The sequence below is a fragment of the Cupressus sempervirens genome, chromosome 10 (assembly GCF_028749045.1).
Source record: "Cupressus sempervirens isolate cs-2001-9-10 chromosome 10, ASM2874904v1, whole genome shotgun sequence".
NCBI classification, from domain to species: domain Eukaryota; kingdom Viridiplantae; phylum Streptophyta; class Pinopsida; order Cupressales; family Cupressaceae; genus Cupressus; species Cupressus sempervirens.
In genome coordinates, this window is record NC_143127.1 from 536775474 (window position 1) to 536793755 (window position 18282).

The following is an 18282-nucleotide window of genomic DNA, read 5'->3' on the forward strand; positions in this document are numbered from 1 at the left end:
TGTTTATCTGAAGGGTATTTAAGCATGGTTTGTAGGTAGTAGTAGGTATGCTTTTGGATTATTTTCTATGTACCGCAAATTCCTGTTGGGATTCTTTGTTGTTCACCATTTCGGAAGTGAAAGATATTCCCTATTTAGCTCTTGCGGTTTCGGTGGGAATCAACCCTCACCCTATTCTGCCTGTGTATTACTCGACTCAGATCTAGCAAATTGGAGTGCCATTATTATTTGCAAATATTTACATCTATATCAATCAGTAATTCTTATTCTATACATGTACTAGTTTTATTGATATCTCTGGCAAAGGCAATCGAGCTTAATATTGATTGTATTGAATTCATTCACCCGATTTCATTTGTACCACATCTCATTGGCTCCAGCCACCAAATACTACATGGCTCAACCAGCACCGTATGGCTCTTTGCAATCATCCATATGGCCCTTTGAAATAGTTCGTACAATCCTACTTGAAATCACCGTACGGCCCTCTAATGTCCTCCGTACAGACCTGCTGAATCAACCGTACGACCTGTCCAAATACCATCCGTACGGCCATCAAAACACTCCCTCAACATAGTACGAACTGCCCATTCACACGTACGGTCATTCTCCTATAAGACAACACCATTATTTCATTGTTTGTTTATCTCAAAGGTGGACAAGAACATTACAATAGTATCAGAGCTTTGAACCGAGCTTGCCTTCGAGTCGAGATCCCCTTTGGGCCAAGATTGCCTTCAGGTTGAGATCCACTTTGGGTCGAGATTGCCTTCGGGTCAAGAGCCCCTTCGGGCCAAGATTCCCTGCGAGTCGAGATTGCCTTCGGATCAAGATCCCCTTCAGGCCGACATTTCCTTCGGATCGAGATCCCCTTCGAGCTGAATTTCCCTTCAAGCCAAGATTGTCTTGGGTTGAGATCCACTTCGAGCCGAGATCCCCTTCGGGCGGAGATTGCCTTCGGGTCAAGATCCAGTTTGAGCTGAGATTCCCTTTAGGCCGAGATTGCCTTTGGGTCGAGATCCCCTTTGGGCCAAGATTGCCTTTGGGTCGAGATCCCCTTTAGGCCAAGATCGCCTTTGGGTCGAGATCCCCTTCAGGCCGAGATTGCTTTCAGCTCGAGATCCTTTTCTGGTTGAGATCCCCTTCAAGCCGAGATTGCCTTCAGGTCAACATCCCCCTTTGAGCCGAGATTGCCTTCAGGTCAAGATCCCCCTTCAGGCCAAGATCCCCTTCGGGCTGAGATTCCCTTCGGGCTAAGAGCCCTTTGGGCTAAGTTTGCCTTCAGAACTTTACAATGGTATAAGAGCAGAAATCATCGGAAGCATCTCTGAAACCATTCGGGAAAGTGGCCCCGCAACACGGGCTGTGACCGCGCAGCACGAGAGCATCTCCGAAACCATTTGGGAAAGTGGTCGCGCAACACGAGCTGTGATTGCGCAGCACGAGGGCATCTCCGAAACTATTCGAGAAATTTTTCGAAACTTTCGGGAGCATCTTCGAAACCGTTCAAGAACATTACAGTGATATCAAAGCAGAAATCATCGGGAGCATCTCCAAAACCATTCGGGAAAGTGACTGCGCAACACGGGCTGTGACCACGCAGCACTAGAGCATCTCCAAAACCGTTCGGAAAATTTTTCGAAACTTTCAGGAGCATCTCCGAAACTGTTCAAGAACATTACAGTGGTATCAAAACAAAAATCATCGGGAGCATCTTCAAAACCATTCGGGAAAGTGGCTGCACAACACGGGTTGTGACCACGTAGCACGGGAGCATCTCCAAAACTGTTTGGAAAATTTTTTGAAACTTTCGAGAGCATCTTCGAAACCGTTTGGGAACATTACAGTGGTACCAGAGCTGGTGATCTTGCCAGCCTGCTGGGATGATTGAGAGATTTTGGTACTTGGATCACACTATGGCCCCAAACAGCGATGGAGAGTGGTGGTTGAAGGCGAAGGCACTACAAAGGATTGGCAAAGAGCTCAATGAGGGTGTTGATATTCCATTAGATATATTGGAAGTATGTTTGTGTCAGGTGGACCAATTACCTTCAAGATTTATACAGAGAATCCTCTCGCCGATTAAGGATGCCTTAAGTCAACCCAGGCATTTGAGACACCATGACAAGGATAAAAGATTGGCAGTTGCAGCATGTCTCAGCGAGGTCTTGAGAATTTCGGCTCCTAAAGCACTGTATGATGATAACACCATGATAGAGACATTGAAATTGATAGTTGACAGCTTTCAGAGTCTTGATGACTTTAGTAGTGACCCTTTTGGTAGGAGATCTACAATATTGGAGAATTGTGCAAATGTCAAAGTAAGTAATCTTCTCTTAGATCTCGAATTGCAAAATTTGGTCCATGATATGTTTCATCACTTCTTGGTCACCATCAAGGAAGATCATGATACTAAGATTCCAATTGCTATGGAGAGTCTTATGATTTTGTGCATTGAGATGGATGAAATATCCCAACCCATCACATCTATGTTATGGGTTGTTCGTAATCTTGAATGTGTCCCCTCTATAGCCGCGTGTAAATTGGTCAGTCTATTTTTGAGCATTGTGAAGAAAAACTAATATCTCATTTGCACAAGTGGGAGAAATAGATGGTAGCAATAAGGACGATGTGTTACACTAGAAGGAAGACATTATTATAGGGCCGCTCCAAAAGGAATTGCTAAAACTTTCTTCTACACCAACTGGGTGAGAACACCCAAAAACTGAAGAAATTGCTCACATGGATCTTGTGAAGACATGTACATATCAAGTTATGCCAGTCACCAAGGTTGTTGCCGAAACTGTGTGTATTTCACCAAAGCTATGTCCATCATCATGTTCATCACCAAGGTTTTATGTCCGTCATTGTAGTTGTATCAGTCACCATAGTTGTGTTTGTTTTCATCACCATCACTGTGGCCGTCACCATGTCTATCATCGTCACCATGTCTGTTGCAAAGTCCATCACCATGTCCATCGTCATCATGTCCGTCAATGTTGTTGTGTCCATTATCGTCATCAAGTTTATGTCAATCACTATTATGTCTACCACCATCATTTCTGTCTTTGTTGTTGTGTTCGTCATCGTCATCGAGTTTGTATTCGTCGTCGTCATTGTATCCATCACCATCATTATTGTCATTCTATTCGTCGTCATCATTGCATTTGTCCCCATCGTTGTGTTAGTCACCGTCATTGTGTCCGTTACCGATGCCGAGTTTGTGTCCATCAACGAGTTTATGTCCGTCACCAATGTCGAGTCTGTGCCTATCACCAACACCAAGTTTGTGTCTATCACCAACACCGAGTCTGTGTCCATCATCAAGCTTGTGCACGTCATTGTCATCGTGGTCATCCATGTCATCATTGTGTGTCTGTCAGTGCAGCTACAATCATTGAGACATTGCTCATTACCGAGGCTCAATCCATCGTCAAGGTTTCAACCAAGGTTTTGTGTGCCACCAAGGTTTTATCTACAGCTAGAATTGTTGGGCTTGTACCAACATCGCCATCTATGTGTATGACCATACCCAAAGAAATTGATAAACATGATGACATCGATATATGTTATGATTGGCATCCTTGGGATCCCGATGACTCAGGATACGACAACGTTTATATCAGAGTGGTGCATCGGAATCCTAATGGTGGTCTAGTAACCTCAGTTGAATTCAATCATGCTCATGTGATCCTAAAGAAGCATGGAGTTTCCAGCAAATATGGCTATCCACATCAACGCACGGTTTGGGATCCTAGAGTTGCGAATTGCTTGAGGACAAGCAATTTTTGCACGGCAAGGATTTGTAATATTCCCAATTTTAATTAATTTGGGCCCAAGTTATTAATGTTTGTATATAGGGGTTCTAATTGATTTAGTATATCTCGGATCTATTTTTATTTAATTGTTTTGTAGGTTTTGGCCGTCGGCTATTTTTGTAAACCCTCAAGATGTTTATCCGAAGGGTATTTAAGCACGGCTTGTAGATAGTAGTAGGTATGCTTTTGGATTATTTTCTATGCACTGCGAATTCCTGTTGGGATTCTCTGTTGTTCGCCACTTCGGAAGTGAAAGATCTTCCCTATTTGGCTCTTGCGATTTTGGTGGGAATCAACCCTCACCCTATTCCACCTGTGTATTACTTGACTCAAATCTAGCAAATTGGAGTGCCATTATTGTTTGCAAATATTTACATCTATATCAATCAGTAATTCTTATTCTATATTAATGTTTGCAAATATTTACATCTATATCAATCGAGCTTAATATTGATTGTACTGAATTCATTCACCCGATTTCATTCATCCCACATCTCATCGGCTCCAACCACCAAATACTACATGGCTCAACCAACACGGTACAGCTCTTTGCAATCATCCGTACAATCGGCTCATACTCACTGTACGGGCCTTTGAAATAGTTCGTACAATCTTGCTTGAACTCACCATACGGCACTCTGATGTCCTTTGTACGGACCTACTGAATCAACTGTATGGCTTGTCCAAATACCATCCGTATGGCCACCAAAACACTCCCTCAGCATAGTACGGACTGCCCATTCACACATACGGTCATTCTCCTGTAAGGCAACACCATTATTTCATTGTTTTTTAATCTCAGAGGTGGACAAGAACATTACAGTGGTATCAGAGCCTTTGGGCTAAGATTGCTTTTGGGTCGAGATCCCCTTCAGGTCGAGATTCCATTCGGGCCGAGATTGCCTTTGGGTCAAGATCCACTTCGGGCCGAGATTGCCTTCGGGTCGAGATCTCCTTCGGACCAAGATTCTTTTTGGGCCGAGATTGCCTTCGGGTCGAGATCTCCTTCGGACCAAGATTCTTTTTGGGCCGAGATTGCCTTCGGGTCGAGATCCCCTTTGGGCCGAGATTGCCTTCGGGTCGAGATCCCCTTCGGGCCAAGTTTCCCTTCGGGCCAAGATTCCGTTCGGGCTGAGATTGCCTTCATGTCGAGATCCCCTTTGGGTTGAGATTCTCTTCGAGTTGAAATTGCCTTCAGGTCGAGATCCCCCTTCAAGCCAAGATACCCTTCAGGCCGAAATTCCCTTCGGGCCAAGTTTGCCTTCTTAACTTTACAGTAGTATCAGACCAAAAATTATCGGAAGCATCTCCGAAACCATTCAGAAAAATGGCCACACAACACAAGCTGTGACCACACAACACAAGAGCATCTCCGAAACTGTTCGGGGAATTTTCTGAAACTTTCGGGAGCATCTCCGAAACTATTTGGGAATATTACAGTGGTATCATAGCAGAAATCATCGGGAGCATCTCCGAAACCATTCGGGAAAGTGGCCATGCAACACGGGCTGTGACCGCGTAGCACAGGAGCATCTCTGAAATCATTCAAGAAATTTTTCGAAACTTTTGGGAGCATCTTCGGAACCGTTCAAGAACATTACAGTGGTATCAAAGCAGAAATCATCGAGAGCATATTCGAAACCATTCGGGAAAGTGGCTGCACAACATGGGCTATGACTGCGTAGTACGGGAGCATCTCCGAAACCGTTTAGAAAATTTTTCGAAACTTTCAGGAGCATCTCCGAAACTGTTCAAGAAGATTATAGTGGTATCAAAGAAATCATCGGGAGCATCTCCAAAACCGTTCGGGAAAGTGGCCGCGTAACATGGGCTGTGACCGCGCAACACGGGAGCATCTCCGAAACCATTCCGAAAAATTTTCGAAACTTTCGAGAGCATCTCTGAAACAGTTCGGGAACATTACAGTATCGGCCTTCATTACCCACACTTGCGCGGATATAGATCTGGATCCGTCAAATGGAGACAAATTTACTTTACTCAACTTCCTCCTAAGATCATCATTAAAATATCCTCTGTTTCCACCTGCCGAATATCTCATTCTCAGATCTGCATAATCCTTGTAGGATATATCTTCCTCAAAATTCACATTCTTCCAGTCTTCTCTTAGTTGTTCTTGCATTTCTTCAAAGGTCAGTTGCTTCCCTCCGGCTGCTGTCTCTGTCCGTGGGGGAAGAAATAGCATGGAGGGTCGAGAGCGTGCTAGATGAGGATTTGTTTTACTCGACACTGAGTCCGCACTATGACCATTTTGTTCTCCAAATATTTTTATTGTTTGCCAACTTCTTAAGAGTCTCTTCCATGAGTCGTTGAGTGTCATTGATCTATGCTCGATTCTTTGCAAGCTCTCTCAGTAGTACCACGAGTTTGGCAGCTATGGGTTCTAGTTTGGCAACCATTCTATCCACGGAATGGGTTCTTTTTCTCTTTCGGCTATAAACTCTCATTCATTATCCACAGGCTAGCAAGATCGAAGCTCTGATACCACTACAATGTTCTTGTGTCTTATGATTTGTTTTACTCGACACTGAGTCCGCACTGTGACCATTTTGTTCTCCAAATATTTTTATTGTTTGCCAACTTCTTAAGAGTCTCTTCTATGAGTCGTTGAGTGTCATTGATCTGTGCCCGATTCTTTGCAAGCTCTCTCAGTAGTACCACGAGTTTGGCAGCTATGGGTTCTAGTTTGGCAACCATTCTATCCACGTGATGGGTTCTTTTTCTCTTTCGGCTATAAACTCTCATTCATTGTCCACGAGCTAGCAGGATCGAAGCTTTGATACCACTGCAATGTTCTTGTGTCTTATGTCCACTGTAATGGCATTGTTGGAGGGGCCATACAGAGGGCTAGAAGGTGGTACAAAATTAAGAAGAGGATGTACAATTGCCAAGGGAAGAGAGCCCTACAATATGTAATCTACAGTGGAGCAGGAAGATGTTCGTACGGTAGTATGGGCAGCCCGTGCGATGCTTAGAAGTGGTCGTACGGTGCTTAGAGGTGGTCATACAATTGCAAGGGAGGTCGTACGAATGATATAGGGAGGACGTGGAGGATAGGAGGTCGTACAGTGGGAAGGTAAGATGTGGACAAGGCTGTACAATGGCGGAAACATAGAGTCGTACAAATGAAACAGAGTAATATGGATGAACAGATGGGTGAAGGCCGTACTGTCAAGGAGTGAGCAGTAAGGGAATGACAGAAGGTCATGCGATTAAGTATCTAAGCCCAACTTTGAATACAATCTTGTTCATACACAAACACAATAGCTTTAGATGAAATCCAAACACAATGTTAGAGACTTGAATACGAATAATCCTTTAAGTAATATATATGCTGAAAGATGATGCTCCGATTTGCCAGATCCGAGCAAAGTATTACATGCCACAAAATAGGGTGAGGGTTGAATCCCACCGAAACCGAAAATAGTCATGTAGGGAAGGTCTTCCACTTCCGAAATGGCGAACAACAGAGAATCCCAATAGGAATTCGCAGTACAAAGAAATAATCAAAATTGCATACGTAATGACTACCTACAAGCCGTGCTTAAATACCCGTCAAGGCAATCTTTCCGAGGATATACAAAGATAGCGGATAGCAACACAAACTACGGAAAAATAAAAATGGGTCATTAACGATAGTTTGATTAATGGTTTATTTTATAATAGGAACATTACATTCTCATCATCATTATAGTTATCATCTTGCCTTCATTTTGTCAACATGGTAGCTACATCCATACATTTGGAGTAACAAGAAAGCACACAATTGTCAAATTGAGGGAGTTGGCTTGTTTTCTTACCTTTTTATCTCAATTTCTTTAGTGTTATAGTTAGGATTTATTGTGCATGCCTTTGAGTTTGATGGTTTCTCTTGTGTGCATGTTATGTCTTTATTTAGTCCTACATCTTCAAGCAAATGGTGAAACCCTTGGAAACTCCAGTCTTCACAAGAACACAAACAAAGTGCATTAATCACATAGTAAAATCATTTCCATGGAGAGGCTTTATATATATTTTTCCCACTTGGTTCTATTTCCTTCGTGTGCAGTTTTAATCATTTAAAATGATATAAATTCTTTTTTGCCCAACTTCATTCAATGCAGAAATAAATCTCCCCTCAAAAGTAATGCTTTTAATAATCATTTAAAACATACATTATATTTTCTTTTTGACTTTATATAATGCATCAATAAATGGGCTTCAACTATTAAAATCATTACTTGCACTTTAATTCACTTCAATGAAGGGTCATGGTCCCATTAAATACAGAGTGCACATAAAACTTTATATTATGCCTTTAAAGATTAATTATTAATAAAGTATTACTTTATTATTTATTAGAATAGCATAACTCCATAAATACTCATTATTTCTCGATTCTGTCTGAATGAAGGAGTCAATCACTGCATCCTTTGTCAGTAGGTCTGCCTTACTAAACATAGAAAGGGCCCTTTTCAATCAACAGAAAGCTTACTATAAATAGTAAGTATATGAAACTGAGCCCAAACGAAGTCCAGTCTGAGCCAAATAAAGACCAAAATGGAACAGACAAAATTCTAGAAAAGATAGAAACCTCCATTTAAAAAATCTCTACCTTGGAAGAACCTCTATCCACAATAATTAGCCTATGAGGGACACAAAAATAAGCTAATCCCTCAAACTCCAAGGCTCATGAAAATGGGGACATTATGGTCCGCCCTCTGAAATTGTGTCCTCAAGCAATCATGATTGCAAGAAATTCCACTATACCGGAGGTCCAAATGAAACCTGTCAAATGTCCCACAGTGCAGCAACATTGATGAAGCACAACGATCATAACAGCTGCACAAAAATGAACAACAATCCATCCGTCCAAACTCTGTGCACTGGCTGTCCTGCCGAGCGCTGAATATTTCAATTTGGAAAAGTCAGTTTTGTTGAATGGAAGAAATCTGATTTTATTTGGTTTTAAATCTGCATTGGTTCCCTTTTGTTCTTGTATTATTTCAGTTTTATAGCGGGTTTTCATTGAGTTGGAATTAGATTAATAGATTCCTTATTCTGAAATCTGATTCATAAACAATGTCATTGTTCTCACCATATTATGGACTGCTAATTATAATCTATGATATACTTAGAATATGAACCGATTCGAAATCTGATTATGTCAATATATGTGAACTAGTTATGTGAGAACAAATTTTGCTTAAGGATATTGGCCATTGAAAATTAAAGGTTGTCGTTTCAAAAATCAGTTTTCATACTTGTTATGGCAAGGTTATTATTTCATTCGAAATACAAATGATAGATATCGCTGCCCTATTTATATGCATTGAAACTTACTTGCTATCGGTTTGAATTTGGTTTGCAGAAAATTCTGATTTTGCTTGGGCTTTGAAATGTTTCATGGAATCAATTCCATACTAATGCAAAATTGATTTTTTTTCATAACATAATCTGGTGTGGGTTAATGGCATTGATTTGGATATGAGCACTTAGAGCTGATTTGGGATTAGAAACTCTGATTTTGATAATGTCTTCGACACCGATTCAAGATTGTGGGTGAAGAATAATGGTAAGAACCTATTCACAGGGTTCGCCAAACTTTGTGTATGAAGTTTGAAAATTGCCAAACTTATAAAACTAAAAACATTCGTTCATCTATATATTCATACGACACAAAGTTTGTGTGCTTTTGTGTTCAAGATTCATAAAAAATCCATTGCTAACTACTTCGATGAGTATATGAGCCCATTCAAGTAGAAACTGTGCTAGAAACAAACACTATGATTTGGTTTTACCCGGAACATTTCTAAGTAGGTTACACGAGAGCCAATTTTCGGGCAGTGATGGGGAAAATGATGTATTCCACACAAAAAATCGTCACACCCTATACAAAAAAAAATCACTGTGCCCCGAGCTTGGAAGGAAAACTCCATCACACACTACATATGACGGAACTGAAAATCTGTCTAAACTTGGCGACCTATAAAAACTTTAACATACAATTGATATATTAATTTTTACTACATTTATATTACATTATTTTTAAATTTATTATTATGTATCCAAATTTAATAATGTTGATTTAATTTTAATAATTTTAATTAAATAAGTGACTTCTATTTATATTCATGTACAATTAATATAATTTTATTTGTTTCAATAAAATAAAAGATTTGACTATTTAATTTGATAGTATAATATAATTTCATATTAGTATTTTAAAATTATTTTGACAACTTAATTGATTTATTATTATTATTATTATTATTATTATTATTATTATTATTATTATTATTATTATTATTATTATTATTATTATTATATATATATATATATCATAGTTACAGGACTCGGACTCACCTTTGACTTAGAAAGTTAAAATCGGACTCGGCTCAGACTCGGCAAGGACTGAAAAAATCAAAAAACCCATGAAATTCAAAGATTTTTAAGGATTTAACGATTTTTCATGCATCAATTAGTCAATTAACATCAAATACACAATAATTGAGATAAATAGAAGCTACTTAACACTCATACACAATTTTGCATAGATCACATATGTATAACAGTGAATTTCTAAAGGAAAAAAATTGAATAACATAATATAAAGTTGAAGATTTAAGATTTAAGATTCAATCCTTAATAAATTTCTGACATACCACAACATCATTTTCAGAATTAATATACACTGAATTAAAAAAAAAAAAACACCCCCTAGAAATCTCTATCTTTTAAAAAAATTAATTTAAAAATTAAAATAAATTTAACAAATTTTAAAATTTTAAAAAAAATTTTAAAAATTTGGGAGAGTCCTGGGCTTGGGACTCAGCAGAGTCCTTGGACTCGGCGAGTCCACGTGGACTCTGCTAGGACTCAACCGAGTTAGAGTCCAGAGGCCATTTGCCTCCGAAAGGCCACCTCTGCCTCGAACTCGCAGAGCCCCAAAACACTGATATACATATATATAGATATAGTGAATTTAATGTCGAATTTTTTTGGAGTTTTTTTTTTTCTCTTGCTGAACTTCATTCGAATTTCATTGTCTTCAAACTCGAACTCGAACCTTGTGACATAGGTAAAGAACTATAATAGCCAACTCAAGAGGGTTTATCATGCCATGGAATTGGCATCAATTTTTATACAAACTGGTTAAAGATGACTGTATTGATTTCAATGAACCGGTTATGTACTTCAAAGATTCAAAAGAATGTGAATCGGTAGCTTGTATTCACTTTTTTTTTTTTGGTATCAGTTTTGTCTTTTCTTGAACTGAAATTGTATTTGATGGTGTTGGGTTTTATTATTCCATATCAGTGGTAGTAAGTTTGAAGCCGAATGAGTTTGATATCAATTCTGCAAAGTCGTATCTTGGGTGTTGATTTACTGTGGAAGTATGTTCTCTGATATTCAATATGGAATGTCAATTGAATTAGGCCTACTACAGGAATGTGAATTTATATAATATATGGGTTTTGTTTGAAGTTGCCTCTACTTTGTCTATGTTATGACAATAAAATGCAGATTAAGATTTGCAATTTGGTTTAGTCTCTCTTTACTTGCATCAAATTTGATATCACAGCAGGAAGATCTTGAGAGTGTGAGGGATGGACTCACATCAGGACCTAGCCTTGTCATTTGGTTATTGGATTCCTGTTATGAAGTTTTCTGGTTGTAGGTGCACATTCACTCCCTGCAAGAGGTGGACATGGAGGTCTACCAAAAAGATCATAGGAGTTGGTCTAGTATGTCGCCAACAGACTGGGGAGAGAGGCAAGAGAGGACTCCCAAGTGAGGGACAGAGTTGTTGTTGTGTGATGCAGCATTTCAAGGAGTAGACTTGTGGATTGGTATAGCACCTAGGGGACAGCCACCATTAACTCCATTGGTAGGAGTCGTCAAAAGATTGGACAAAACATTGGCTGCACAGAGTGAAAGCAGCGGAGATGAAGATGAAGAGAAGTTGAAGAGGCAGAGACAAAGAACAGCTTGTTTTCTTGCAGGTCATTCCAGTTCATTTCCATGGGACATGGAAATTTTTCAAAATTTGTGAGTATGGTGCAAGGAGCACCTTGGTTTCATTTTAATCTTCTATCTATATTAAAGCCCAAAAATAATTCCAGTTAAAATTGTTTGTAAAACTCTATTAAATGAAAATGCAATTGTGCAATATTGCAAAATGTTAATTTTGCAATATTGCACCACATGGATATTATGAACAATCGTGGTATTTGAAGGGTCATATAGTGAAGAGTCGTGAAGTCGAAGAGTCAATCCATGTCATGTTTTATAAAAGGATGCAAATCATTTGCAGAAATAGAAAACATAGGATAGAAAGAATGTGAAATTTGAATCCTCTGGCTGTCCTGCACGGTGGTCAGTATTTCAATTTGGAAAAGTCAGTTTTGTCGAATGGAAGAGATCTGCTTTTATTTGGTTTTAAATCTGCATTGGTTCCCTTTTGCTCTTGTATTAATTTCAGTTTGTTATCGGGTTTTCATTAAGTTGGAATTGCATTAATCAATTCCTTATCATCAAAACTGATTCATAAACAATGCCATTGTTCTCACCATATTATGGGCTGCAAATTATAACCTATGATATGATTAGAATATGAACCAATTCAAAATCTGTTTATTTCATATATATGAATCAGTTATGTGAGAACAGATTTTGCTTCAGGATATTGGGCATAGAAAATTAAACGTCATCAATTCAAAAATCAGTTTTCATACTTACCATGGAAAGATTTTTATTTCATCTGAAATACAAATGATAGATATTTCTGCCCTATTTATATGCACTGAAATTTACTTGCTATCAGTTTGAAATAAAATTTGATTTTGTTTGGGCTTTGAAATGTTTCATGGAATCAATTCCATATTAATGAAGATTTGGTTTTTTTTCATAACATAATGTGGTGTGGGTCTAATACGAGCTCTTAGAGCTGATTTGGCATTAGAAACTTCTGATTTTGGTTTTTTTTCATAACATAATGTGGTGTGGGTTTAATACGAGCTCTTAGAACTGATTTTGATAATGTCTTTGGAAACCAATTCAAGATTTTAGGTGAAGAATAATGGTAAGAACTATAACAGCCAACTCAAGAGGGTTTATCATGCTATGGAATTGGGCATCACTTTTTATACAAACTGGGTAAAGATGACTGTATTGATTTTAATGAATCAATTATGTACTTCAAAGATTCAAAAGAATGTGACGGTAGTATGGATTCACTTTTGTTTGATATTGGTTTTGTCATTTCTCGGACAGAAATTGTATTTGATGTTGTTGGCTTTTATTATTCCATATCAGTGGTAGTAAATTTGAAGCCAATTGAGTTTGATGTCAATTCTGCAAAGTGGTATCTTGGGTATTGAATTACTGTGAGTATGTTCTCTGATATTTAATATGAAATGTTAATTGAATTGGGCCTGCTACACGAATGTGAATCTCAGTGATTTATGGGTTTTGTTTAAAGTTGCCTCTATTCTGTCTATGTTATGAGAGTAAAATGCGATTAAGAATTGCAGTTTGGCTTAGTATCTCTTTACTTGCATCACTTACCACCAATATTCACTTACAACACCGAATGGCCATACAAGGAGCGTTACCAAGCAAGGAAGGTTGTCACATGGTAACAACAGTAATCAGTGATATTGTCAATGCCTGTGGATGCCAGTAGTTCAGTTTACTAAGACCAAAATCATTATTTTCAACCAAGCCATCTGTACAATCCATCAGGCAGATAAGTCCAGCATGGCACCTCAGATAATAATGTCAACCAAAATTTGAGTACATAATGTGAGGATTTGTGAAACTATGGTATGCACCTTTGACAAATTAAATTATTAATCTCCATATTACGACTCCCACATCCCACATAATTAAATCTCTTAGCTTATCAGGATGCAGTAGGAAACAGGCTAAGAATAGGAGTTCAATATTACTCAATGGGAAGGGACGTGACAAACTCGCATGGAATCATCATTAAAAGAATAAGGTGCAAAACGTCTTGTTGTCCTGGTATTGTAGTCAGTATTATATTGAAATAGAACTCATATTTGTATGTCCATTGTTTGAAATTGAAACTGCTTGTCTATCATTGTCTATCGTTTTCTTTTATATGCGCTAGGATATTACAATGTTTGTGTCCTTGTGTTAGTTATAGGGTTCATTTTAGATTTGTTTCTATTGCATATTTAAACACACTTCCATTTGTATTCACTAGGTGTGAAGAGCCTCTAAAAACTATAATTAACAAGTGAATATTGTTATGATTAGAGTCTTTTAACTTCAATTTTTGTTATAGGGGGCTTCCCAAAAGAACAAAAAGAAATCAGTAAAAGAAAGCTTAAGATGACAAAGAGCGACACCTTAATAATTCTAGCACCAAAAGCATGAGCATTGAGTACCTGCACAATTGAATAGGTCACTTGCAGAAACAGAATTCGAATTTCTAATAACTAATCTATTGGAATTAAGACACAGAATTGGAAAGTGTACAAACAATACATTCTCCAATGCATAATAAGATCACAATTTGTTCCATATAAACTCCTGACAACAATAAAAAAAAAAATCAAAAAAACAATTATCTAGTATCTGTTTCAAGGAAACAGTAAAGTTATAGTAAATCGTCACCTCTGTTGGTGTCATTGCACCTGGGATGTATAAAATATGAGTGTCTTTGAAAATCTCCAAAATATCCTGAGGACATCAAAATTGTAGCCAATAAACCTAAGTGTTCACAAAATAGTATTGCATATAACAAAAACTAAATATATTTAGCTATAAACAAGTATTATCATTACTATAAAAATTGTGAGGAATATCTACAATTTACTACTGATAATTCAAATATCTCAAAATCATAGGATATTAATGTAGTATTTGCTACTATCTGATAGGTTTTGCACTAATATTCAACTCAATCTAGACAATTGTAACCATTGATTGCTGGAACTAATTATATTTGGAAAACCGGTGTTGCATTATTTATATTAGATGCAAACTTGGCTCAATCTTTCTCTCACCTATTGTGTTTTCAAACAGGTTGTAAACCTTGTAAACCCAACACATTGTCGAAAACCATTTAAACCCAACACATTGACCCCAGGACCACCTCTTACTATGCCAGGTTATCTACTGCTGACCTATCAGTTATTCATAGGTTCCATTTTCCCATTTATGTGTGACCTTGTAACACCTAGCCTAAACCACACCAACTTAGATGAAATAGCTTCCCTTAGTTACTATGTTGATAGGGCATGGACTAGGTGGTACTCAAATCAGGGACCTCCATCAGCAATGTTAGGGTGTCCTTATGGAGTCATGAGCCCCTAACATGTTCTATTTTTCATTAAGTGTTTACTAACCTTCAAAAAAGTGTAAGAGTTCTATGGCTAAAATGGCATTAAATGGTTCAAAAACCATGGACAATTCCTAAAGATGATACACAAAATCATGAAGAAACCTCGTGAAAGAGCTAGAAATTCACTTTAGGAAGAACAAAGAAAGAACTGACTTTTGTGTGATTAAATATCATAGTCTAGCATAAATTAATTGTTGACATATTTTAGTCTCTTAGACTATATAGTCCCGTAAAAGTTTTAGAAGGTATATATTAGCTTAGCCTTAAGTTGCATATGATAATCTTCCATAAATTATGTCTTAATTGTTTTTAGTTCATTTTCAGAATTCTTAAAAATAAGAGTGTTCAAATACTAATGAATTTTGGTCATTCATCTATATGCCACAAAAGAAAGGAAGGAAAATTGTTGCATTGAGGTCTAGGGTTTTGTTTTACTGCTGTTGAATAAGTCTTGCTTTGGCAAAGAAAAGTCTCCATTTTTAGTGTTTGATTGATTTAGAGATTCACCACATAGCAGAGATATGCATAAAGTTTATCACACTTGGTAGCCTTGTTTCCACAAGCACAACACATTGCAGATTAATGAGAAGTGTTTAGTGCATGTACCAAGGAGGGAGTTGAGGGTTCTGTTTTCCTGTTCATGAATATACATCCATTTTTGGGCATACTCAGATTTGGTGGAAGCATCTTGACCTCGAATACGAATATGCATCCTTGATTGCCCTGCATCACAATGGCCTTTACTAGGAAAGTATCTTTTGAATGTTTCATGACTGTATCAGTCTTGAAAGCATTTTATGGTCTCAATCATTTTATCACTTATCCCTCTCTTTGTTGGCTCTATCATGTTGTTCTTGCTTTGTGTCATTCTTTAGTTATCAAAGAAGCCATAACATAATCTTTCAAGCTTTAACTTTGCACACTTGGAGCTATGCATGTGGAGAACACGAATATAGGGGTTTTAAACAAGCAAATTTGAAGGAAAAAGGAAAGAATCAACTTTAATAATGAGGGCAATGAAGAATTTAGGAGTTTTTGACGGGCATTGCAGGTAGAACATACACATTTGGACTCAGCTATGGGAAATGCAAATGCATATATATATATATATATATATATATACATATATATGTATATATATATATATGTATATATATATATATATATATATATATATTGTGGAAGATAAATTTTACTTGTAATCTGGATTTAGAAACTGGATTATATGTATATTGGAGAAGGGCTTTCACCTGCATTCAACTTCTAAAATCCCAACTTCAAGTAGGGTAAAAACTTTAGTATTTTAATTGAAGATGATTTCAAATCCAAATTTGGATTTTGGAAATGACTGCAAATGGGAACATCATCTAGGAATTTCATCCTTGAGGCAGTGTTTGGAAGCTCCTCTTTACTTGAGAATTGAATTCGTAATCGGGATTCAAAATCCCAAGTATAGACTGGGAAGAACATTCTCATTTGAAAATTTAAATATGTATTCAGATTTTCGAAACCCGATTGCATCTAAGAAAAATGCCATATACTTGGAATTTTAAGATTGGAATTACTCAAGCTATGTCACTCTCAGCAATCATTATTTTCTCAAATTGAGAAGCTTGTTCGGGAAAAACAAAGAGGTGAAAGAACTAAAAACAACTGCAAAATCTTGCATTTATTTACATTGCAACCACATTGCAAACAAAAACCCATCAGACAACAACAAAAACAAGAAATACAATACCTAAACAAAAATGCCAAACTTTAAGAAAAATCAAGGCTGAAATTCAATGCCCAAAGTTGGAAATGTGTGGATGTCCAAAGAAAATAAACAACACAAATCCCTCTTCAAAAAAACCAATGGCCTTGAGTAAGTCTTCCAACGCCAAGCAACAATGTATGAAAACCTGTGTGTGTCAAAGATGCATGGACAAATGACGGGAATGCAAGGCATTTTAGTATGATTGGGTCTCTACTACACAGATATGCATCCTAGAGACTCAGTCTTGGCGTTAAATGCTGAAAAAAGCTTGCATTTAGCTTTCAAAAGCCTATTTTGGCGTGTTCAGGGAAAAAAATCAATATGCATTCCGGTTCAAAAATCCTAATATAAAATGCTTTATAAAAGACTTTTTATTTAGAAGAATGACTCACTTGGATTGGGGATACAAAACCTCAATTGCATGCATTTTGATTAATTACCTTTAAAAATGATTACTCATTTGTAATCCAGTTTTTAAATTCCGATTAAAAGTAATGAAGTTGTCGTCGGTAAATATTGCGTAGTCGATGGGTTGATGTCGTCGGTAGAAACTGTGTCAGTCGACTTGATTGTCGTCGGTGTTTTTGTATTCTGTAGCCGACGTCGGTAAAGATTTTGTAGCCAACGGGTAAATAGTTTGTAGCGGACATAATGTTTGTGGCCGACGGACTCCTTCGAGAAGGTTTGGCGGAGAGTATTTATACCCCGTCTGAGATCATTGTAAATCATCTTATCTGATGAAGCATAATGTAATGTTTTGGCATATGCGAATAATCTAAAGAGTTCTACTGTTCATGTCCAATATCTGTGTGCATTTCTTAATTAACTTGTGCGGCAAACATTTGGCGTCATTGCCCTATGAACCTGGAAGGTGGGAGGAATGAAGATTAATGCTAAATCAGCTTAACACGGATCGAAATAAGGCCAAGGAAAAAGATGGAATCTGTACTGCGCAAGAGAATTTAATTCTGGCACAGCAAGCCGAATGCCGACGGAGATTTCAGAAGATCGCCGACGGAAACTGGAGCACGGAAGAATTGTTGGAGGAAACTCGGCAGCGGGTGGAATTGGTGGAAGAAGCATGGGAGGAGTTTTTGAATTTGTGTTCGCCAAAGGAAGAGAATCTAGATGGGAGAGCATCAACTCGCACGGCTCGGAGTGCCGACGGAGCAAGAGCGTGGAGTGAACTCTTCGTTCGGGATATACTTCCGCAGAGGACAATTTCAGAACACCCTTCTTCACCAAGGTTTGCAGCTGTTGAGTTCGTCGGTGTGGGAGAACAGTCCGCCGGTGTGGGAGTGCAATCCACCGGTGTCGGAGACCAGTCTGCCGAT

The 18282-nt window shown here is 37.9% G+C and overlaps 1 protein-coding gene across 4 annotated transcripts in view; it reads right to left on the reverse strand.

Annotated features, from left to right (window-relative positions):
* LOC149535014 (uncharacterized) overlaps positions 1-18282 on the reverse strand; it is a 286870-nt gene that overhangs the window by 91879 nt on the left and 176709 nt on the right. For 3 of the 4 annotated variants that reach the window (XM_089806713.1, XM_089806711.1, XM_089806710.1), the window contains 2 exons: positions 14463-14528; positions 14195-14233 (listed from right to left, as the gene is read on the reverse strand). In XM_089806713.1, coding sequence (XP_089662839.1) covers positions 14195-14233; positions 14463-14528 — 105 coding nt within the window. The remainder of the gene's footprint in view (positions 1-14194; positions 14234-14462; positions 14529-18282) is intronic. The other variant, XM_089806712.1, reaches the window with a different exon arrangement.